Here is a 24387-nt window from a genome sequence, read left to right on the forward strand (position 1 = left end):
TTGCGGGGGAGGGTGAGGACTTGGGGGTCCCCGGACGCCTGGGTCCACTATGCGGGGGGGAGCTGTGGGGCTGGATTGGGGGGCCCCGGACGCCTGGGTCCCCCGAAGCTCGTGGGGTGGCAGATGTGGGGCAGGTGCGTGGGATGTGGCTCCGCCCCCCCGGCCACGCCCCCCGGCCCCGCCCCACAGCGGAGTGGGGACGGGAGGGACCGGCCACTGGGACTTACTGGTGTTACTGGTGTTGCTGGTGCTGGTGTTACTGGGATCGCTGGTGTTACTGGAGGTGACTGGGGTTGGGGTTACTGGGGGTACTGGAGTTACTGGTGTTACTGGTGTGACTGGGGGTGACTGGAGTTGGGGTTACTGGTGTTACTGGTGTGACTGGAGTTGGTGTTGCTGGGGTTACTGGTGTGACTGGAGGTGATTTGAGTTGGTGTTGCTGGGGTTACTGGGGTTACTGGGTTACTGGGGGTACTGGGGGTACTGGGGTTGGTGTTACTGGAGTTACTGGGAGTACTGGTGTTACTGGTGTGACTGGAGCTGGTGTTGCTGGGTTACTGGTGTTTACTGGAGGTGACTGGAGTTGATGTTGCTGGGGTTACTGGGGGTACTGGAGTTACTGGTATTACTGGTGTGACTGGAGTTGGTGTTGCTGGGGTTACTGGTGTTTACTGGAGGTGATTTGAGTTGGTGTTGCTGGGGGTTACTGGGGTTACTGGGGTTACTGGGGGTACTGGGGGTACTGGGGTTGGTGTTACTGGAGTTACTGGGAGTACTGGTGTTACTGGTGTTACTGGTGTGACTGGAGCTGGTGTTACTGGTGTTACTGGTGTGACTGGAGCTGGGGTTACTGGTGTGACTGGGGGTGACTGGAGTTGGTGTTGCTGGTGTGACTGGTGTTACTGGAGGTGATTTGAGTTGGTGTTGCTGGGGTTACTGGGGGTACTGGGGTACTGGGGTTGGTGTTACTGGAGTTACTGGGAGTACTGGTGTTACTGGTGTGACTGGGAGCTGGTGTTACTGGTGTTACTGGTGTGACTGGGGGTGACTGGAGTTGGGGTTACTGGTGTTACTGGTGTGACTGGGGGTGACTGGAGTTGGTGTTGCTGGTGTTACTGGTGTTACTGGAGGTGATTTGAGTTGGTGTTGCTGGGGTTACTGGGGGTACTGGGGGTACTGGGGTTGGTGTTACTGGAGTTACTGGGAGTACTGGTGTTACTGGTGTGACTGGAGCTGGTGTTACTGGTGTTACTGGTGTGACTGGGGGTGACTGGAGTTGGGGTTACTGGTGTTACTGGGGGTACTGGAGTTGGTGTTGCTGGGGTTACTGGTGTTACTGGTGTTTACTGGAGGTGACTGGAGTTGGTGTTGCTGGGGTTACTGGTGTTACTGGAGGTGATTTGAGTTGGTGTTGCTGGGGTTACTGGGGGTACTGGGGTTACTGGGGGTACTGGGGGTACTGGGGTTGGTGTTACTGGAGTTACTGGGAGTACTGGTGTTAGTGGTGTGACTGGAGTTGGTGTTGCTGGGGTTACTGGTGTGACTGGAGGTGACTGGAGTTGGTGTTGCTGGGGTTACTGGGGGTACTGGAGTTACTGGTGTTACTGGTGTGACTGGAGTTGGTGTTGCTGGTGTTACTGGTGTTACTGGAGGTGATTTGAGTTGGTGTTGCTGGGGTTACTGGGGGTACTGGGGGTACTGGGGTTGGTGTTACTGGAGTTACTGGGAGTACTGGTGTTACTGGTGTGACTGGAGCTGGTGTTACTGGTGTTACTGGGGGTGACTGGAGTTGGTGTTGCTGGTGTTACTGGTGTGACTGGAGTTGGGGTTACTGGTGTTACTGGGGGTACTGGAGTTGGTGTTGCTGGGGTTACTGGTGTTACTGGTGTTTACTGGAGGTGACTGGAGTTGGTGTTGCTGGTGTTACTGGTGTTACTGGGGGTGACTGGAGTTGGTGTTGCTGGGGTTACTGGGGTTACTGGTGTTACTGGAGTTGGTGTTGCTGGGGTTACTGTGTCCCCTCAGCGTCTCAGGGGTGTCCCCATGTGTCCCCATGTGTCCCCACGTGCATCCCATTGTCCCCTCAGCATCTCAGGGGTGTCCCCATGTGTCCCCACGCATGTCCCATTGTCTCCTCAGCGTCTCAGGGGTGTCCCCATGTGTCCCCATGTGTCCCCACGCGTGTCCCATTGTCCCCTCAGCGTCTCAGGGGTGTCCCCATGTGTCCCCATGTGTCCCCACGCGTGTCCCATTGTCCCCTCAGCATCTCAGGGGTGTCCCCATGTGTCCCCATGTGTCCCCACGTGTGTCCCTGTGTCCCCTTAGCGTCTCAGGAGATGTCCCCACGTGTCCCCAGGCGTGTCCCATTGTCCCCTCAGCATCTCAGGAGTGTCCCCATGTGTCCCCACGTGTCCCCATGTGTCCCCACGCGTGTCCCATTGTCCCCTCAGCGTCTCAGGGGTGTCCCCATGTGTCCCCCATGGGTGTCCGTGTGTCCCCTGGGTGTCCCTTGTGGTGTCCCCGTGTCCCCGTAGTGTCTCAGGGGGTGTCCCCACGTGTCCCCACATGTGTCCCCATGTGTCCCCATGTGTCCCCACGCGTGTCCCGTTGTCCCCTCAGCGTCCCGGGGGGTGTCCCCCCGTGTCCCCCCGCAGGACGATGGCCCCGGGGCTGCGGCTGCTGCTGCTGGCGCTGGTGCTGCGGGGGGGGACGGGGACGTCCCCGCTGTCCCCCCCGGGTCCCCCTTGCGGGGCCGCGGCGCTCGCTGCCATTTTGGGGCGGCTGCGGGAGCTCGAGGGACAAGTGCGGGCGCTGCAGGGACAGTGCGGGGACAGCGCGGGACCCCAGGCTGGCACCGGTACCGGGGACATGGGGACATGGGGGATACAGGGGTATGAGGGGACTTGGGGGGATAGGGGGGACAGGGGGACATGGGGGGATAGGGGGACATGGGGGGATAGAGGGACATGGGGGGATAGAGGGACAGGGGGACATGGGGGGATAGAGGGACATGGGGGGACATGGGGACATGGGGGGATAGGGGGACATGGTGGGACATGGGGGGATAGGGGGACATGGGGACATGGGAGGGTCATGGGATATGAGGGGACATGGGGGGATAGGGGGACATGGGGACATTGGGGATAGGGGGACGTGGTGGGACATGGGGACATGGGGGACAGGGGCCATAGGGGGATATGGGGGGACATGGGGGATAGAGGGGTATGAGGGGACATGGGGGGACATGGGTGACATGGGGGATAGAGGGACTTGGGGGGACATGGGGGGATAGAAGGGTATGAGGGGACATGGGGATGGGGGGACATGGGTGACATGGGGGGGATAGGGGGACATGGGGGGATAGAGGGGCATGGGGGGATAGAGGGACATGGGGGGATAGGGGGACATGGGGACATTGGGGATAGGGGGACATGGGGGGACATGGGGACATGGCGGGGACATGGGGACATGGGAGGGTCATGGGATATGAGGGGACATGGCGGGATAGAGGGACATGGGGACGTAGGGGGACATGGGGACATGGGGGGACATGGGGACATGGGAGGGTCATGGGATATGAGGGGATAGGGGGACATGGGGACATTGGGGATAGGGGGGACATGGGGGGACATGGGGACATGGGGACATGGGAGGGTCATGGGATATGAGGGGACATGGGGGGATAGAGGGACATGGGGACGTAGGGGGACATGGGGGGACATGGGGACATGGGGGGACATGGGATATGAGGGGATAGGGGGACATGGGGACATTGGGGATAGGGGGGACATGGTGGGACATGGGGGGACATGGGGGACAGGGGCCATAGGGGGACATGGGGGATAGAGGGGTATGAGGGGACATGGGGGGACATGGGTGACATGGGGGATAGAGGGACTTGGGGGGACATGGGGGGATAGAGGGGTATGAGGGGACATGGGGATGGGGGGACATGGGTGACATGGGGGGGATAGGGGGACATGGGGGGATAGAGGGGCATGGGGGGATAGAGGGACATGGGGGGATAGGGGGACATGGGGACATTGGGGATAGGGGGACATGGTGGGACATGGGGGGACATGGGGACATGGGGGGATAGAGGGACAGGGGGACATGGGGGGACACGGGGGATAGAGGGGTATGAGGGGACATGGGGGGACATGGGGATGGGGGGACATGGGGGACATGGGGGGACATGGGGATGGGGGGACATGGGGGACATGGGGGGACATGGGAGGGTCATGGGATATGAGGGGACATGGGGGGATAGTGGGACATGGGGGGACATGGGGATAGAAGGACATGGGGGACATGGGGGGATAGGGGGACATGGGGGGACATGGGGACGCGGGTACATGGTGATGGGTGGTGACACTGGGGGTGTCACGTGGGGGACCCCGTGACCTTGTCCCCCCCCCCCCCCGTATTGTGTCCCCACAGGACAAACGCTGGCGCGGGAGCTCTGTGACCCCCTGGCCGACGGCTGCGGCTGCCCCCCCGCGTCCCCCCCCGCGTCCCCCCCCGGGTCCCCCCCCGAGCCCCCCCCGGTGTCCCCCCCGTGTCCCCAGGGCTGCAGTGACCAGGGCCGCTGCCGGGGGGGGCGCTGCCGCTGCTTCCCCGGCTTCACCGGCCCCTCGTGCGCCACCCCCGCCTGTCCCCCCGGCACCGGGGGGCCACACTGTGCCCTCGGTATGTCCCCGAGGGTCCCCAAGGGTCCCCGAGGGTCCCCAAGTGTCCCCAGGGTCCTCCCAGTGTCCCCCAGTGCTCTGCCAGGTGTCCCCAGGTGTCCCGAGGGTCCCTGAGTGTCCCCAGGGTGTCCCTGAGTGTCCCCAGGTGTCCCCAAGGGTCCCCAGGTGTCCCCCAGGGTCCCCCAGTGTCCCCAGGGTCCCCCAGGGTCCCCAAGGGTCCCCAGGTGTCCCCCAGTGTCCTCAGGGTCCCCCAGTGTCCCCAACTGTCCCCAGTGACCCGGGTGTCTCCCAGTGCTGTCCCCATCCTCCCAGTGTCCCCCCAGGTGTCCCCAGGGTCCCCAACTGTCCCCAGGTGTCCCCGAGGGTCCCCAAGTGTCCCCAGGGTCCTCCAGTGTCCCCCGGTTCTGTCCCCGTCCTCCCAGTGTCCCCCAGTGCTCTCCCAGGTGTCCCCAAGTGTCCCCGAGGGTCCCCGAGTGTCCCCAAGGGTACCCAACTGTCCCCAGGTGTCCCCGAGGGTCCCCAAGTGTCCCCAAGGGTCCCCCAGTGTCCCCCAGTGCTGTCCCCGTCCTCCCAGCGTCCCCCAGTGCTCTCCCAGGTGTCCCCGAGGGTCCCCAGGTCTCCCCCAAGGGTCCCCAGGTGTCCCCAAGGGTCCCCAGGTGTCCCCAAGTGTCCTCAGGGTCCCCCAGTGTCCCCGAGGGTCCCCAGTGTCCCCCGGTGCTGTCCCCAGGGTCCTCCCAGTGTCCCCCAGTGCTCTCCCAGGTGTCCCCAGGTGTCCCGAGGGTCCCCAGGTGTCCCCGAGGGTCCCCAGGTGTCCCCAGGGTCCTCCAGTGTCCCCCGGTGCTGTCCCCGTCCTCCCAGTGTCCCCCAGTGCTCTCCCAGGTGTCCTCAGGTGTCCCCAGGGTCCCCAGGTGTCCCCAGGGTCCCCAAGGGTCCCCAGGTGTCCCCCAGTGCTGTCCCCAGGGTCCTCCCAGTGTCCCCCAGTGCTCTCCCAGGTGTCCCCAGGTGTCCCGAGGGTCCCCAGGGTGTCCCTGAGTGTCCCCAGGTGTCCCCAAGGGTCCCCCAGTGTCCCCCGGTGCTGTCCCCGTCCTCCCAGTGTCCCCCAGTGCTCTCCCAGGTGTCCCCAAGTGTCCCCGAGGGTCCCCGAGTGTCCCCAAGGGTACCCAACTGTCCCCAGGTGTCCCCGAGGGTCCCCAAGTGTCCCCAGGGTCCTCCAGTGTCCCCCAGTGCTCTCCCAGGTGTCCCCAGGTATCCCCAGGGTCCCCGAGTGTCCCCAGGTGTCCCCAAGTGTCCTCAGGGTCCCCCAGTGTCCCCGAGGGTCCCCAGTGTCCCCCGGTGCTGTCCCCGTCCTCCCAGTGTCCCCCAGTGCTCTCCCAGGTGTCCCCAAGTGTCCCCGAGGGTCCCCGAGTGTCCCCAAGGGTACCCAACTGTCCCCAGGTGTCCCTGAAGGTCCCCAGGTGTCCCCAAGGGTCCCCAGTGTCCCCCGGTGCTGTCCCCGTCCTCCCAGTGTCCTCCAGTGCTCTCCCAGGTGTCCCCAGGTGTCCCGAGGGTCCCCGAGGGTCCCCAGGGTGTCCCTGAGTGTCCCCAGGTGTCCCCAAGGGTCCCCAGGTGTCCCCCAGTGTCCCCAGGGTCCCCCAGGGTCCCCCAGGGTCCCCCAGTGTCCCCAGGGTCCCCCAGGGTCCCCAAGGGTCCCCAGGTGTCCCCAAGTGTCCTCAGGGTCCCCCAGTGTCCCCAACTGTCCCCAGTGACCCGGGTGTCTCCCAGTGCTGTCCCCATCCTCCCAGTGTCCCCCAGTGTCCCCAGGGTGTCCCCGAGGGTCCCCAGGGTGTCCCCAAGGGTCCCCCAGGTGTCCCCAAGGGTCCTCCAGTGTCCCCCGGTGCTGTCCCCGTCCTCCCAGTGTCCCCCAGTGCTCTCCCAGGTGTCCCCAAGTGTCCCCGAGGGTCCCCGAGTGTCCCCAAGGGTACCCAACTGTCCCCAGGTGTCCCCGAGGGTCCCTAAGTGTCCCCAGGGTCCTCCAGTGTCCCCCGGTGCTGTCCCCGTCCTCCCAGTGTCCCCCAGTGCTCTCCCAGGTGTCCCCAAGTGTCCCCGAGGGTCCCTGAGTGTCCCCAGGGTCTCCAGGTGTCTTGAGGGTCCCCACATGTCCCCAAGGGTCCCCAGGTGTCCCCAGTGACCCCGGTGTCCCCCAGTGCTGTCCCCAGGGTCCTCCCAGTGTCCCCCAGTGCTCTCCCAGGTGTCCCCAGGTGTCCTGAGGGTCCCCGAGGGTCCCCAGGGTGTCCCTGAGTGTCCCCAGGTGTCCCCAAGGGTCCTCCAGTGTCCCCCGGTGCTGTCCCCGTCCTCCCAGTGTCCCCCAGTGCTCTCCCAGGTGTCCCCAAGTGTCCCCGAGGGTCCCCAGGTCTCCCCCAAGGGTCCCCAGGGTGTCCCCGAGGGTCCCCCAGGTGTCCCCGAGGGTCCCCAGTGTCCCCCGGTGCTGTCCCCGTCCTCCCAGTGTCCCCCAGTGCTCTCCCAGGTGTCCCCAAGTGTCCCCGAGGGTCCCCGAGTGTCCCCAAGGGTACCCAGGTGTCCCCGAGGGTCCCCAAGTGTCCCCAGGGTCCCCACATGTCCCCAAGTGTTCCCAGGTGTCCCCAAGTGTTCCCAGGTGTCCCCGAGTGTCCCCAGGGTCCCTGAGGGTCCCCAGGTGTTCCCAAGTGTCCTCAGGGTCCCCAGGTGTCCCCAGGTGTCCCCAGGGTCCCCCAGTATCCCCAGGTGTCCCCGAGGGTCCCCAAGTGTCCCCGAGTGTCCCCATCCTCCCAGTGTCCCCCGGGTGTCCCCAGGGTATCCCCAGGGTGTCCCCATCCCATAGCATCTCTATTTTGTCCCCAGGGTGTCCCCATGGTGTCCCCAAGGTGTCCCCATCCCGTGCTGTCCCCAGGGTGTCCCCAGGGTGTCCCCAGGGTGTCCTCATGGTGTCCCCAGGGTGTCCCCATCCCCTCGGTGCCCCATCCCACGTTGTCCCCATGGTGTCCCCAGGGTGTCCCCATCCCCAGGGTCCCCCGTGTCCCCAGGTGTCCCCACCGACGCCGCCGTGTCCCCGCAGAGATCCCGGCGGTGTCACCGCGCTTGGCCGCCCGCAACCAGACGTCGTTCCGTGTCACCTGGCCCCGCCCCCCGGTGCCACCGGACGGCTACCGGGTGTCCCTTGTCCCCCTGGTGAGCTGGGACGGGGACAGGGTGGGGACAGCTGGGGTGGGGACATCGCCGCGGTGGCCCCGACGTGGCCATTGTCCCCAGCACAAAGTGACGTTGGTGGCCACCTGCTGCAGCCCTGCTTGGGGACACCACAACGGTGTCCCCAACATGTCCCCTGTGTCCCCAGAGTTGAAGCCACTTGGGGATGGGGACGTCTCCCCAGTGTGTCACTTGTCCCCAGTGTCCCCAGTGTGTCCCTTGTCCCCAAGATGAGCCGTGGTGGTGTCACCCATTAGGGACGGGTCTCCCCGCTGTCCCCAACGTGTCCCTTGTCCCCACTGTCCCCAACGTGTCTCTTGTCCCCAACGTGTCCCTTGTCCCCAGTGTCCCCAGTGCGTCCCTTGTCCCCAGTGTGTCCCTTGTCCCCAGTGTCCCCAACGTGTCCCCAGTGTCCCCAACGTGTCCCTTGTCCCCAGCGTGTCCCTTGTCCCCGGTGTCCCCAACATGTCCCTTGTCCCCAGTGTCCCCAGCATGTCCCTTGTCCCCAGCGTGTCCCTTGTCCCCAGTGTCCCCAACGTGTCCCCAGTGTCCCCAGCGTGTCCCTTGTCCCCAGTGTCCCCAACGTGTCCCCAGTGTCCCCAGCGTGTCCCTTGTCCCCAGTGTCCCCAACGTGTCCCTCGTCCCCAGCGTGTCCCTTGTCCCAGGTGTCCCCAGCGTGTCCCTTGTCCCCAGTGTCCCCAACGTGTCCCTTGTCTTCAACGTGTCCCTTGTCCCCAGCATGTCCCTTGTCCCCAGTGTCCCCAATGTGTCCCTTGTCCCCAAGATGAGCCGTGGTGGTGTCACCCATTAGGGACGGGTCTCCCCAGTGTCCCCAACGTGTCCCTTGTCCCCACTGTCCCCAACGTGTCCCTTGTCCCCAACGTGTCCCTTGTCCCCAGTGTCCCCAGTGTGTCCCTTGTCCCCAGTGTCCCCAACATGTCCCTTGTCCCCAAGATGAGACCCATTAGGGACGGGTCTCCCCAGTGTCCCCAGCATGTCCCTTGTCCCCAGCGTGTCCCTTGTCCCCAGTGTGTCCCTTGTCCCCGGTGTCCCCAACATGTCCCTTGTCCCCAGTGTCCCCAGCGTGTCCCTTGTCCCCAGTGTCCCCAACGTGTCCCTTGTCCCCAGTGTGTCCCTTGTCCCCGGTGTCCCCAACATGTCCCTTGTCCCCAGTGTCCCCAGCGTGTCCCTTGTCCCCAGTGTCCCCAACGTGTCCCTTGTCCCCAGTGTGTCCCTTGTCCCCGGTGTCCCCAACATGTCCCTTGTCCCCAGTGTCCCCAGTGTGTCCCTTGTCCCCAGCGTGTCCCTTGTCCCCAGTGTCCCCAACGTGTCCCCAGTGTCCCCAACGTGTCCCTTGTCTCCAGCGTGTCCCTTGTCCCCAGTGTCCCCAGCGTGCCGCTTGTCCCCAGTGTCCCCAACGTGTCCCTTGTCTCCAACGTGTCCCTTGTCCCCAGCATGTCCCTTGTCCCCAGTGTCCCCAGTGTGTCCCTTATCCCCAAGATGAGCCGTGGTGGTGTCACCCATCAGGGACGGGTCTCCCCAGTGTCCCCAGTGTGTCCCTTGTCCCCAGTGTCCCCAACGTGTCCCTTGTCCCCAATGTGTCCCTTGTCCCCAACATGTCCCTTGTCCCCAGGGTCCCCAGTGTGTCCCTTGTCCCCAGTGTCCCCAACATGTCCCTTGTCCCCAAGATGAGACCCATTAGGGACGGGTCTCCCCAGTGTCCCCAGCATGTCCCTTGTCCCCAGCGTGTCCCTTGTCCCCAGTGTCCCCAATGTGTCCCTTGTCTCCAGCGTGTCCCTTGTCCGCAGTGTCCCCAGCGTTCCCCTTGTCCGCAGTGTCCCCAACATGTCCCTTGTCCCCAGTGTCCCCAGCATGTCCCTTGTCCTCAACATGTCCCTTGTCCCCAGTGTCCCCAACGTGTCCCCAGTGTCCCCAGCGTGCCCCTTGTCCCCAGTGTCCCCAGCGTGCCCCTTGTCCGCAGTGTCCCCAACATGTCCCTTGTCCCCAGTGTCCCCAGCGTGTCCCTTGTCCCCAGTGTCCCCAACGTGTCCCCAACGTGTCCCTTGTCTCCAGCGTGTCCCTTGTCCCCAGTGTCCCCAACATGTCCCTTGTCCCCAGTGTCCCCAACATGTCCCCAGTGTCCCCAGCGTGTCCCTTGTCCCCAGTGTCCCCAACGTGTCCCTCATCTCCAGCGTGTCCCTTGTCCCCAGTGTCCCCAGCGTGTCCCTTGTCCCCAGTGTCCCCAACGTGTCCCTTGTCCCCAGGACGAGCCGGCCGCCATGAGCACGCACGAGCTGCCCGGCTCCGCTGTCACCTTCGAGGTGACGGGGTTGTCACCCGGTCACACCTTCGAGCTCTTCGTCCAACCCCAGCGGGACCAGCACCTCGGGGCGCCCGGGACCCTGCGCGTCCGCACCCGTACGTGTCACCCGTGGGGACAGCGCGGGGATGGGGACAGCGTGGGGATGGGGACAGGCTGGGGACAACGTGGGGCTGGGGACAACGTGGGGATGGGGACAATGTAGGGATGGGGACAATGTAGGGATGGGGACAGGTATGGGGACAACGTGGGGATGGGGACAACGTGGGGATGGGGACAACATGGGGATGGGGACGGGGTGGGGACAACATGGGGATGGGGACAATGTGGGGACAGATATGGGGACAACATGGGGATGGGGACAGGTATGGGGACAACGTGGGGATGGGGACAACGTGGGGATGGGGACAACGTGGGGATGGGGACAGGGGTGGGGACAACGCGGGGATGGGGACAACGCAGGGATGGGGACAACATGGGGATGGGGACAGGGGTGGGGATGGGGACAGGGGTGGGGACAGCACGGACATCAGGGGTCCGTGTGTCCCCTTGGGTCCGTGTGTCCCCCTTGGTCCGTGTGTCCCCCTGGGTCCGTGTGTCCCCGCATCCCCTGGTCCTTCCCCATGTGTCCCTCCATTGTCTGGGTGTGTGTCCCCCGTCTGTCCCAGTGCGTCCATCTGTCCCCGTCCCTCCCCGTGTCCCCCCATTGTGCTCTGGCAGACGTTTGGGGACACGTTGGTGACGTTTGGGGACACGTTGGTGACATCTGTGGACACGTTGGTGACACGGGTCCCCTTTGCTCTCGCAGTGCTCGCCCAGACCCCCCCCGCCCGCAGGGGAACTCCGGGGTCCCCTCAGCGTCCTCTGGGGTCCCCGGCGTCACCGGTGGCCCCAATGTCCCCACCAGCCCGAGGGGCTGCGGCGTCACCGGGGTCACCGGGGTCCCTGGGATCGCCGGCGTCACCGGATGTGTCCCTGGGGTCACCGGGGTCCTCAGGGTCCCCAGCGGCCCCAGCACCTCCAAGAACACCAGGATCCCCAGTATCTCGAGGGTCTCCAGCGTCCCCAAGGTCCCCAGTGTCCCCAGGGTCCCCAAGGTCCCCAGAGGCACCAGCGTCCCCAAGGTCCCCAGTGTCCCCAGAGGCTCCAGTGTCCCCGAGGTCCCCAGAGTCCCCAAGGTCCCCAGAGGCACCAGCGTCCCCGAGGTCACCTGCATCTCCAGGGTCCCCAAGGTCACCAGTGTCCCCAGAGGCTCCAGCGTCCCCAAGGTCCCCAGAGGCACCAGCGTCCCCAATGTCACCTGCATCTCCAGGGTCCCCAAGGTCCCCAATGTCCCCATCGTCCCCAAGGTCCCCAGTGTCCCCAGGGTCCCCAAGGTCCCCAGTGTCGCCAGAGGCTCCAGCGTCCCCGAGGTCCCCAGAGTCCCCAAGGTCCCCAGAGGCACCAGCGTCCCCAAGGTCACCTGCATCTCCAGGGTCCCCAAGGTCCCCAGTGTCCCCAGAGGACCCAGCGTCCTCGGGGTCCCCAGCGTCCCCAAGGTCCCCAGAGGCACCAGCGTCCCCAAGGTCACCAGCGTCCCCAAGGTCACCAGCATCCCCGAGGTCCCCAGAGGCACCAGCGTCCCCAAGGTCACCTGCATCTCCAGGGTCCCCAAGGTCCCCAGTGTCCCCATCGTCCCCAATGTCCCCAGAGGCACCAGCGTCCCCAAGGTCACCTGCATCTCCAGGGTCCCCAAGGTCCCCAATGTTCCCATCGTCCCCAAGGTCCCCAGCGTCCCCAAAGTCCCCAGAGGCACCAGCATCCCCAGTGTCCCCAATGTCCCCATCGTCCCCAAGGTCCCCAGAGTCCCCATCGTCCCCAATGTCCCCATCATCCCCAGAGTCCCCATCGTCCCCCAGGTCCCCAGAGTCCCCATCGTCCCCAATGTCCCCAGAGTCCCCATCGTCTCCAAGGTCCCCAGTGTCCCCAGAGTCCCCATCGTCCCCAGTGTCCCCAGAGTCCACACCGTCCCCAATGTCCCCAGAGTCCCCATCATCCCCAGCGCCACCTGCGTCCCCCCCATCCCCATTGTCCCCGCTGTCCCCACTACTCCCAGGTGGCCCGTCCCTGCCCGACCTGCTGGCCAAACTCTCCTCCTATAAGGGCTCCTTGCTGCAGCGCCTGGAGAGCCACCTGCGGGCCACCAACTTCCCCCTGCGCGGCAACCAAACGGTGCCGGCGGTGGCCCGCGCCATCCTCTCCTACCTGCTCCGCCGCAGCCCGGCGCTGCTCCGGCACCCCAAACCGGCTCCGGCGCCGGGCGCCGCGGGGGAGGCGCTGGTGGAGCTGGACGGGCTGCGCGGCCACGTGGACGCCGTGGTGATCCGGTACCGGCTCCTGGACGAGGCGGCGGCACCCGAGGGAGAGCTGAGGGTGCCGGGGGACGCGGCGGCCGTGCGGCTGCCGGGGCTGGTGCCGGGGGGCCGGTACCGGGTGGAGGTGCACGGCGTGGCCAGGGGGCGCGAATCCAAGTCCTACAGCTTCCTGGTGACGGCAGGTGGGGGATGGGGACGTGGGGACATGGGGACATGGTGGCGTGGGGATGGGGACATGGGGACATGGGGATGGGGGACGTGGACATGGGGGACATGGGGATGGGGACATGGGGATGGGGACATGGGGATGGGGACATGGGGATGGGGACATGGTGGCGTGGGGACAGGGACAGGGACGTGGGGAGGGGGACATGGTGGCGTGGGGACGGGGACATGGGGACATGGGGGCATGGGGATGGGGGACATGGGGACATGGGGGACGTGGGGATGGGGACGTGGGGACATGGGGATGGGGGATGTGGAGATGGGGGACATGGGGATGGGGACATGGGGATGGGGACATGGTGGCGTGGGGACGGGGACATGGGGACATGGGGATGGGGACATGGGGATGGGGACATGGGGATGGGGACATGGGGATGGGGACATGGTGGCGTGGGGACGGGGACATGGGGACATGGGGATGGGGGACATGGGGATGGGGGACATGGGGATGGGGACATGGGGATGGGGACATGGGGATGGGGGTCGTGGGGATGGGGACGTGGGGATGGGGACGTGGGGACATGGGGATGGGGACATGGGGATGTGGGGATGGGGACGTGGGCATGGGGACGTGGGGATGGGGACGCAGGGGTGGGGCCGGGGACGTGGGGGTGGGGCTGGCTGTGACGCTCTTTGGGCGCAGGGGAGGGTGGCACCGAGGAGCCCCCGCTGGGCTGGGAGCGCACGTACGAGATGGAGCTCACGGAGCCACAAGGTGCCGTCACCAAAACAGGTACCGGGGGGGCGGCGGCACTGGGGGGAGGTGGGTGGTCGGGGGTCCTGGTCTTGGTAGATGAGGTGGGGATGGAGTTTGGGTGGGTGGTTGGGTGGTGGTTTGGGTGATGGATGGATGATGGATGGATGATGGATGATGGATGGATGATGGATGATAGATGATGGATGGATGATGGGTGGAAGGTTGGGTAGATGGGTGGATGGATGGAAGGATGGATGATGGAAGGATGAATGATGGATGGTGGATGATGGATGGTGGATGATGGATGGATGGATGATGGATGGATGGATGATGGATGGATGGTGGATGATGGATGGTGGATGATGGATGATGGATGGTGGATGATGGATGATGGATGATGGATGATGGATGGTGGATGATGGATGATGGATGATGGATGATGGATGATGGATGATGGATGATTGATGGATGATGGATGATGGATGGATGATGGATGGATGGATGATGGATGATGGATGATGGATGGAAGGTTGGGTAGATGGGTGGATGGATGATGGATGGATGATGGATGGATGATGGATGGATGATGGATGGATGATGGATGATTGATGGATGATTGATGGATGATGGATGATGGATGGATGATGGATGGATGGATGATGGATGATGGATGATGGATGGAAGGTTGGGTAGATGGGTGGATGGATGATGGATGGATGATGGATGGATGATGGATGGATGATGGATGATGGATGGATGATGGATGGATGGATGGATGATGGATGATTGATGGATGGATGATGGATGGAAGGTTGGGTAGATGGGTGGATGGATGGAAGGATGGATGGAAGGATGGATGGAAGGATGGATGGATGATGGATGATGGATGATGGGTGGATGATGGATGATGGATGGATGATGGTTGGACTGACGGAAGGTTGGACGGAAGCGGCTGGATGGAACAGCCAGACGGACACTCTCCATCCCACATCTCCACCCCCGCATTGTCCCATCCCCACCACAGCGCCGGCCCCTCCGGCCGAGGAGCCGCCCCCGCGGCCCCGCCTGGGCGAGCTGGTGGTCACCAACGTCACCGCGAGCTCGGCGCAGCTGCGCTGGAGCGTCCCCGAGGGCGCCTTCGACTCCTTCACCGTGCAGTACCGGGGCGCGCAGGGACAACCCCAAGCCATGGCCGTGGACGGTGGGTCCCGCACGGTGACCGTGACGGGGTTGTCACCGTCCCGCCGCTACAAGTTCAACCTGTACGGGCTGTGGGGCCGGAAGAGGGTCGGGCTGGTCTCCACCGACGCCGTCACAGGTGAGGGTGACGCCGGGTCCCGTCCGTGTCCCCCGTGGGTGTCAGGAGACTTGGGGGGCTCTTTGACCCAAAGGGACGTGGGACCATCCGGCCCTTGGTTCGGTGCTGGGGGTGGGGCAGGGGGTTGTGGGTATGGAAGGGTGGGTGGTGATTGGCCAAGAGGGTGGTTGGGTGGTGGATGAACTGGGATTGGATGGGATTGGGTGGATGGATCATGGATGGAGAGAGGCGTGGATGGACTGTTGGGATTGGATAGATCATGGATGGATGGGATTGGGTGGATGGATCATGGATGGATGGGATTGGGTGGATGGATCATGGATGGACGGGATTGGGGGGATGGACGGGATTGGGTGGATCATGGATGGATGGGATTGGGTGGGTGGACCATGGATGGACGGACCATGGATGGATGGGATTGGGTGGATGGATGATGGATGGACCATGGATGGATGGGATTGGGTGGATGGATGATGGATGATGGATGGATGATGGATGATGGATGGACCATGGGTGGATGGGATTGGATGGATGGATGATGGATGTTCCATGGATGGATGGATTGGGTGGTGGATGATGGATGATGGATGATGGATGTTCCATGGATGGATGATGGATGATGGATGTTCCATGGATGGATGATGGATGATGGATGTTCCATGGATGGATGGGATTGGGTGGATGGATGATGGATGATGGATGATGGATGTTCCATGGATGGATGGATTGGGTGGTGGATGGTGGCTGCAGAACTGCCCGTCCCAGCATCCCCTGCATCGCGTTGTCCCCGTTGCAGCTCCGGCCCCCCCAGAGCAGGACCCCCCATCCCCGCCCCAGCTCGGGGAGCTCACGGTGCCCCACGTGGGCCCCGACTGGGTGCAGCTGCAGTGGAGCGTCCCCGAGGGCACCTTTGACTCCTTCACGCTGCAGTACCGGGACGCGCAGGGGCAGCCGCAGGCGCTGCCCGTGCCCGGGGGGTCCCGCACGGTGACCGTGCCGGGGCTGGCGCCGTCGCGCCGCTACAAGTTCAACCTCTACGGGATGTGGGGGCGCAAGCGTCTCGGACCCGTCTCCGTGGACACGGTCACAGGTGAGGGCTCTGCTGGCCCCTCCGGGTCCCCATGGGGCTCAGGGGTGGGGCAGCGGGAGCTGGGGGGGGCGGGGTGGGGGATGGGGTGGGGGGATGAGTGGGGGTGGGGTGGGTGGGTGATGGATGATGGATGATGGATGGATGATGATGGATGGTGGATGATGATGGATGGATGAAGGATGGATGAAGGATGGATGATGGATGATGGATGGACCATGGATGGATGGATGATGGATGGATGATGGATGGACCATGGATGGATGGGATTGGGTGGATGGATAATGGATGATGCATGGATGATGCATGGATGATGGATGGATGATGGATGGATGGGATTGGGTGGATGGATGATGGATGGATGATGGATGGACCGTGGGTGGATGGGATTGGGTAGATGGATGATGGATGGATGATGGATGGACCATGGATGGATGGGATTGGGTGGATGGATGACGGATGATGGATGATGGATGGACCGTGGGTGGATGGGATTGGGTAGATGGATGATGGATGGATGATGGATGGACCATGGATGGATGGGATTGGGTAGATGGATGATGGATGTTCCATGGATGGATGGGATTGGGTGGATGGATGATGGATGATGGATGGATGGACGATGGATGGATGATGGATGGACCATGGATGGATGATGGATGGATGACGATGGATGATGGATGATGGATGGATGATGGATGGCCCATGGATGGATGGGATTGGGTGGATGGATGATGGATGATGGATGGACCATGGATGGATGGATTGGTTGGATGGATCAGGGATGATGAATGGATGGATGGACCATGGATGGATGGGATTGGGTGGATGGATGATGGATGGACCCTGGATGGATGGGATTGGGTAGATGGATGATGGATGTTCCATGGATGGATGGGATTGGGTGGATGGATGATGGATGATGGATGGATGGACGATGGATGGATGATGGATGGACCATGGATGGATGATGGATGGATGACGATGGATGATGGATGATTGATGGACCATGGATGGATGGGATTGCATGGATGGATGATGGATGGATGATGGATGATGGATGATGGATGGACCATGGATGGATGGATTGGGTGGATGGATGATGGATGTTCCATGTATGTATGGATTGGGTAGATGGATGACGGCTGCAGAACTGCCCGCCCCAGCGTCCCCTGCATCGCGTTGTCCCCGTTGCAGCTCCGGCCCCCCCAGAGCAGGACCCCCCATCCCCGCCCCAGCTCGGGGAGCTCACGGTGCCCCACGTGGGCCCCGACTGGGTGCAGCTGCAGTGGAGCGTCCCCGAGGGCACCTTTGACTCCTTCACGCTGCAGTACCGGGACGCGCAGGGGCAGCCGCAGGCGCTGCCCGTGCCCGGGGGGTCCCGCACGGTGACCGTGCCGGGGCTGGCGCCGTCGCGCCGCTACAAGTTCAACCTCTACGGGATGTGGGGGCGCAAGCGTCTCGGACCCGTCTCCGTGGACACGGTCACAGGTGAGGGCTCTGCTGGCCCCTCCGGGTCCCCATGGGGCTCGGGGGTGGGGCAGCGGGAGCTGGGGGGGGGGGGTGGGGGGGGGGGGGTGGGTGTGTGATGGATGGATGATGGATGGATGATGGATGGATGATGGATGGATGATGGATGGACCATGGATGGATGGGATTGCGTGGATGGATGGTGGATGGACCATGGATGGATGGGATTGGGTGGATGGATGACGGATGATGGATGGACCGTGGGTGGATGGGATTGGGTAGATGGATGATGGATGGACCATGGATGGATGGGATTGGGTGGATGGATGATGGATGGACCATGGATGGATGGGATTGTGTGGATGGATGATGGATGATGGATGGATGGACGATGGATGGATGATGGATGGACCATGGATGGATGATGGATGGATGACGATGGATGATGGATGATGGATGGATGATGGATGGACCATGGATGGATGGGATTGCGTGGATGGATGATGGATGGATGATGGATGATGGATGATGGATGGACCCTGGATGGATGGGATTGGGTAGATGGATGATGGATGTTCCATGGATGGATGGATTGGGTGGTGGATGACGGCAGCAGAACTGCCCGTCCCAGCGTCCCCTGCATCGCGTTGTCCCCGTTGCAGCTCCGGCCCCCCCAGAGCAGGACCCCCCATCCCCGCCCCAGCTCGGGGAGCTCACGGTGCCCCACGTGGGCCCCGACTGGGTGCAGCTGCAGTGGAGCGTCCCCGAGGGCACCTTTGACTCCTTCACGCTGCAGTACCGGGACGCGCAGGGGCAGCCGCAGGCGCTGCCCGTGCCCGGGGGGTCCCGCACGGTGACCGTGCCGGGGCTGGCGCCGTCGCGCCGCTACAAGTTCAACCTCTACGGGATGTGGGGGCGCAAGCGTCTCGGACCCGTCTCCGTGGACACGGTCACAGGTGAGGGCTCTGCTGGCCCCTCCGGGTCCCCATGGGGCTCGGGGGTGGGGCAGCGGGAGCTGGGGGGGGCGGGGTGGGGGATGGGGTGGGGGGATGGGTGAGGGTGGGGTGGGTGGGTGATGGATGATGGATGATGGATGGATGATGATGGATGATGGATGGATGATGATGGATGGATGATGGATGGATGATGATGGATGGTGGATGATGATGGATGGATGAAGGATGGATGAAGGATGGATGATGGATGGATGATGGATGATGGATGGACCATGGATGGATGTATGATGGATGGATGATGGATGGACCATGGATGGATGGGATTGGGTGGATGGATAATGGATGATGCATGGATGATGCATGGATGATGGATGGATGATGGATGGATGGGATTGGGTGGATGGATGATGGATGGATGGTGGATGGACCATGGATGGATGGGATTGGGTGGTGGATGATGGATGATGGATGGATGATGGATGTTCCATGGATGGATGGATTGGGTCGTGGATGATGGATGATGGATGTTCCATGGATGGATGGGATTGGGTGGATGGATGGATGATGGATGATGGATGGACCATGGATGGATGGGATTGGGGTGATGGATGGGATTGGGTGGATAGATGATGGATGGACCATGGATGGATGGGATTGGGTGGTGGATGATGGATGGATGATGGATGGACCCTGGATGGATGGGATTGGGTGGGTGGATGATGGATGATGGATGGACCATATATGGATGGGATTGGGTGGATGGATGATGGATGGATGATGGATGGCCCATGGATGGATGGATTGGGTGGTGGATGATGGATGATGGATGGACCCTGGATGGATGGGATTGGGTGGATGGATGATGGATGGATGATGGATGGCCCATGGATGGATGGGATTGGGTGGGTGGATGATGGATGATGGATGTTCCATGGATGGATGGGATTGGGTGGTGGATGACGGCTGCAGAACACCCGTCCCCGGAGTCCCCTGCATCGCGTTGTCCCCGTTGCAGCTCCGGGCCCCCCAGAGCAGGACCCCCCATCCCCGCCCCAGCTCGGGGAGCTCACGGTGCCCCACGTGGGCCCCGACTGGGTGCAGCTGCAGTGGAGCGTCCCCGAGGGCACCTTTGACTCCTTCACGCTGCAGTACCGGGACGCGCAGGGGCAGCCGCAGGCGCTGCCCGTGCCCGGGGGGTCCCGCTCGGTGACCGTGCCGGGGCTGGCGCCGTCGCGCCGCTACAAGTTCAACCTCTACGGGATGTGGGGGCGCAAGCGTCTCGGACCCGTCTCCATGGACACGGTCACAGGTGAGGGCTCTGCTGGCCCCTCCGGGTCCCCATGGGGCTCGGGGGTGGGGCAGCGGGAGCTGGGGGGGGCGGGGTGGGGGATGGGGTGGGGGGATGAGTGGGGGTGGGGTGGGTGGGTGATGGATGATGGATGATGGATGGATGATGATGGATGATGGATGGATGATGATGGATGGTGGATGATGAAGGATGGATGAAGGATGGATGAAGGATGGATGAAGGATGGATGATGGATGGATGATGGATGATGGATGGACCATGGATGGATGTATGATGGATGGATGATGGATGGACCATGGATGGATGGGATTGGGTGGATGGATAATGGATGATGCATGGATGATGCATGGATGATGGATGGATGATGGATGGATGGGATTGAGTGGATGGATGATGGATGGATGGTGGATGTTCCATGGTTGGATGGATTGGGTCGTGGATGATGGATGATGGATGTTCCATGGATGGATGGGATTGGGCGGATGGATGGATGATGGATGATGGATGGACCATGGATGGATGGGATTGGGGTGATGGATGGGATTGGGTGGATAGATGATGGATGGACCATGGATGGATGGAATTGGGTGGGTGGATGATGGATGATGGATGGCCCATGGATGGATGGGATTGGGTGGATGGATGATGGATGGATGATGGATGGACCATGGATGGATGGGATTGGGTGGTGGATGATGGATGATGGATGGCCCATGGATGGATGGGATTGGGTGGATGGATGGTGGATGGACCATGGATGGATGGGATTGCGTGGATGGATGATGGATGGATGATGGATGGATGGGATTGGGTGGATGGATGGGATTGGGTGGATGGATGATGGATGGACCCTGGATGGATGGGATTGGGTAGATGGATGATGGATGTTCCATGGATGGATGGGATTGGGTGGTGGATGACGGCTGCAGAACTGCCCGCCCCAGCGTCCCCTGCATCGCGTTGTCCCCGTTGCAGCTCCGGCCCCCCCAGAGCAGGACCCCCCATCCCCGCCCCAGCTCGGGGAGCTCACGGTGCCCCACGTGGGCCCCGACTGGGTGCAGCTGCAGTGGAGCGTCCCCGAGGGCACCTTTGACTCCTTCACGCTGCAGTACCGGGACGCGCAGGGGCAGCCGCAGGCGCTGCCCGTGCCCGGGGGGTCCCGCACGGTGACCGTGCCGGGGCTGGCGCCGTCGCGCCGCTACAAGTTCAACCTCTACGGGATGTGGGGGCGCAAGCGTCTCGGACCCGTCTCCACCAACACGGTCACGGGTGAGGTCCTGGGGGCGCCCTGGGGAGCGTTTCGGAGGTGATGGTTGGGTAGGTGGGTGTTGAGATGGTTGGGTGGGTTGGTCTTGAGATGGTTGGGTGGATGTTGAGATGGTTGGGTGGGTGTTGAGGTGGTTGGGTGGGTGTTGAGATGGTTGGGTGGGTGTTGAGATGGTTGGGTGCGTGTTGAGGTGGTTGGGTGGATGTTGAGATGGTTGGGTGGGTGTTGAGGTGGTTGGGTGGGTGTTGAGATGGTTGGGTGGGTGTTGATGGTTGGGTGTTGATGGTTGGTTGGGTGGGTGTTGATGGGTGGGTGTTGATGGTTGGGTGGGTGGGTGTTGATGGGTGGGAGTTAATGGTTGGGTGTGTATTGAGATGGTTGGGTGGGTGTTGATGGTTGGTTGGGTGGGTGTTGATGGGTGGGAGTTGGTGGTTGGGTGGGTGGGTGTTGAGGTGGTTGGGTGGGTGTTGAGATGGTTGGGTGCGTGTTGAGGTGGTTGGGTGGATGTTGAGATGGTTGGGTGGGTGTTGAGGTGGTTGGGTGGGTGTTGAGGTGGTTGGGTGGGTGTTGAGATGGTTGGGTGGGTGTTGATGGTTGGGTGTTGATGGTTGGTTGGGTGGGTGTTGATGGGTGGGTGTTGATGGTTGGGTGGGTGGGTGTTGATGGGTGGGAGTTAATGGTTGGGTGTGTATTGAGATGGTTGGGTGGGTGTTGATGGTTGGTTGGGTGGGTGTTGATGGGTGGGAGTTGGTGGTTGGGTGGCTGTTGAGGTGGTTGGGTGGGTGTTGATGGGTGGGAGTTGATGGTTGGGTGGCTGTTGAGGTGGTTGGGTGGGTGTTGATGGGTGGGAATTAATGGTTGGGTGTGTATTGAGATGGTTGGGTGGCTGTTGATGGGTGGGTGGGTGTTGATGGTTGGGTGGGTGTTGTTGGGTGGCTGTTGATGGTTGGTTGGGTGTTGTTGGTTGGGTGGAGGTTTAGATGGTTGGGTGGATGTTTAGATGGTTGGGTGGGTGTTGTTGGGTGGGTGTTGATGTTTGTTGGGTGTTGTTGTGTGGGTGTTGATGGTTGGTTGGGTGTTGTTGGGTGGTGTTGCTGGTTGGTTGGGTGTTGTTGGGTGGCTGTTGCTGGTTGGTTGGGTGTTGTTGGGTGGCTGTCGATGGTTGGTTGGGTGTTGTTGGGTGGCTGTTGCTGGTTGGTTGGGTGGCTGTTGATGGGTGGGTGGGTTTTGATGACTGGTTGGGTGTCGTTGGGTGGCTGTTGCTGATTGGTTGCTCCCCCCCCGCAGGCGCCGCGGGGACCCTGTGGGCGGGCAGCGTGTGGCCCCGCAGCGCCCGCCTGCACTGGGCGCCCCCCCGCGCCCCCCCCGCCGGCTACGACCTCGTCTACGGGCCCCCCGGGGGTCCCCAACAGGTACCCACCCCCAGACCCCCCCCAGCACCCCCAGAGCCCCCCGGGCCCCCCCCCGCCCTAAATAACCCCCTGGTGACCCCAAAAATGCCCCGGGAACCCAATAACCCCTTGAATACCCCAATACCCCCTGAACACCCCAATACCCCCTGAATACCCCAACAACACCCGGAATACCCCAATAACCCCCTGAATACCCCAATAACACCCGGAACACCCCAATAACCCCCTGAATACCCCACTAATGACTTGGGCACCCCAATATCCTTTGTGGGACCCCCCAATAGCCCCTTAGAGCCCCTCAATATCCCCCCCATGACATGAATGAGCTCCTGGGGGCCCCAAATAACAGGCAGGGTACCCCAACAATGACTAAGGGGAGCCCAATACCCCCTTGGGGACCCCAATAACACCCAGGGCACCCCAATACCCCCTTGGGGACTGAACACCCAAAGGACCCCAATACCCCCTTGGGGACCCCAGTAGCACCCAGGGGACCCCAATAGCACCCAGGGGACCCCAATAACATCCAGGGGACCCCCAATGACACCCAGGGGACCCCAATACCCCCTCAGGGACCCCAGTAGGACCCAGGGGACCCCAATAGCACCCAGGGGACTCCAATACCCCCTTGGGGACTGAACACCCAAAGGACCCCAATACCAACCAAGGGACCCCAATACCACCCAGGGGACCCCAGTACCCCCTTGGGGACCCCAGTAGCACCCAGGGGACCCCAATAACATCCAAGGGACCCCTAATGACACCCAGGGACCCCGATACCCCCTCAGGGACCCCAGTAGGACCCAGGGGACCCCAATAGCACCCAGGGGACTCCAATACCCCTTTGGGGACTGAACACCCAAAGGACCCCAATGACACCCAGGGGACCCCAATACCCCTTTGGGAACCCCAGTAGCACCCAGGGGACCCCAATGATACCCAGGGGACCCCAATACCCCCTCAGGGACCCCAATAGCACTCAGGGGACCCCAATAGCACCCAGGGGACTCCAATACCCCCTTGGGGACTGAACACCCAAAGGACCCCAATACCAACCAAGGGACCCCAATACCACCCAGGGGACCCCAGTACCCCCTTGGGGACCCCAGTAGCACCCAGGGGACCCCAATAACATCCAAGGGACCCCTAATGACACCCAGGGGACCCCGATACCCCTTTGGGAACCCCAGTAGCACCCAGGGGACCCCAATACCAACCAAGGGACCCCAATACCACCCAGGGGACCCCAGTACCCCCTCAGGGACCCCAATAGCACCCAGGGGACCCCAATAACGCCTCGGGGGGCCCCTGTGTCCCCAGACGCTGCACCTGCCCCCCGAGGCCACGTCCCACGAGCTGTGGGGGCTGGAGCCCGAGCGGCGCTATGGGGTGCAGCTGTGGGGCCGGGGGGGGGACACCCCCCAGCCCCCCCTGGAGACGACCTTTGACACCCGTGAGCAGGACGCCTGGGTCCCTGGGTGGGGGGGGTCCCTGGGTGGGTTGGGGGGGGTGTTGGGGTGACCCGGACGCCTGGGTCCCTGGGTGGGGGGGGGTCCCTGGGTGGGGGGGGTTCCTGGGTGGGCTGGGGGGGGTGTTGGGGTGACCCGGACACCTGGGTCCCTGGGTGGGGGGGGTTCCTGGGTGGGCTGGGGGGGGTGTTGGGGTGACCCGGACGCCTGGGTCCCTGGGTGGGGGGGGGTCCCCGGGTGGGTTGGGGATGGGCTGTTGGGGTGACCCGGACGCCTGGGTCCCCGGGTGGGTTGGGGGGGTGTTGGGGTGACCGGACGCCTGGGTCCCTGGGTGGGAGGGTCCCTGGGTGGGTGGGTCCCTGGGTGTGGGGGGTGGGTGCTGGGCTGACCCGGACGCCTGGGTCCCTGGGTGGGTGGGTCCCTGGGTGGGTGGGTCCCTGGGTGTGGGGGGTGGGTGCTGGGCTGACCCGGACGCCTGGGTCCCTGGGTGGGTCCCTGGGTGGGTGAGTCCCTGGGTGTGGGGGGGTGGGTGCTGGGCTGACCCGGACGCCTGGGTCCCTGGGTGGGTGGGTCCCTGGGTGGGTGGGTCCCTGGGTGTGGGGGGTGGGTGCTGG

General features: G+C 63.1%; 1 protein-coding gene across 1 annotated transcript; it reads left to right on the top strand.

Annotated features, from left to right (window-relative positions):
* Positions 1-202: 202 nt before the first annotated feature.
* Positions 203-23782, top strand: LOC309451835 (uncharacterized protein; the record flags this gene model as incomplete). The annotated part of the gene is made up of 15 exons (XM_082076528.1): positions 203-283; positions 2655-2857; positions 4441-4689; positions 7759-7871; positions 10154-10307; positions 11018-12745; positions 13432-13521; positions 14510-14803; positions 15600-15893; positions 17088-17381; positions 18023-18316; positions 19332-19625; positions 20601-20894; positions 22180-22304; positions 23625-23782. Coding segments are annotated over exons 2-15 (4580 nt in total), but the record flags the coding sequence as incomplete, so codon positions are not given.
* Between the last annotated feature and the right edge of the window lie 605 nt (positions 23783-24387).

This window comes from Streptopelia decaocto (genome assembly GCF_964273445.1).
Source record: "Streptopelia decaocto genome assembly, contig: HAP1_SCAFFOLD_1893, whole genome shotgun sequence".
Classification (NCBI taxonomy): domain Eukaryota; kingdom Metazoa; phylum Chordata; class Aves; order Columbiformes; family Columbidae; genus Streptopelia; species Streptopelia decaocto.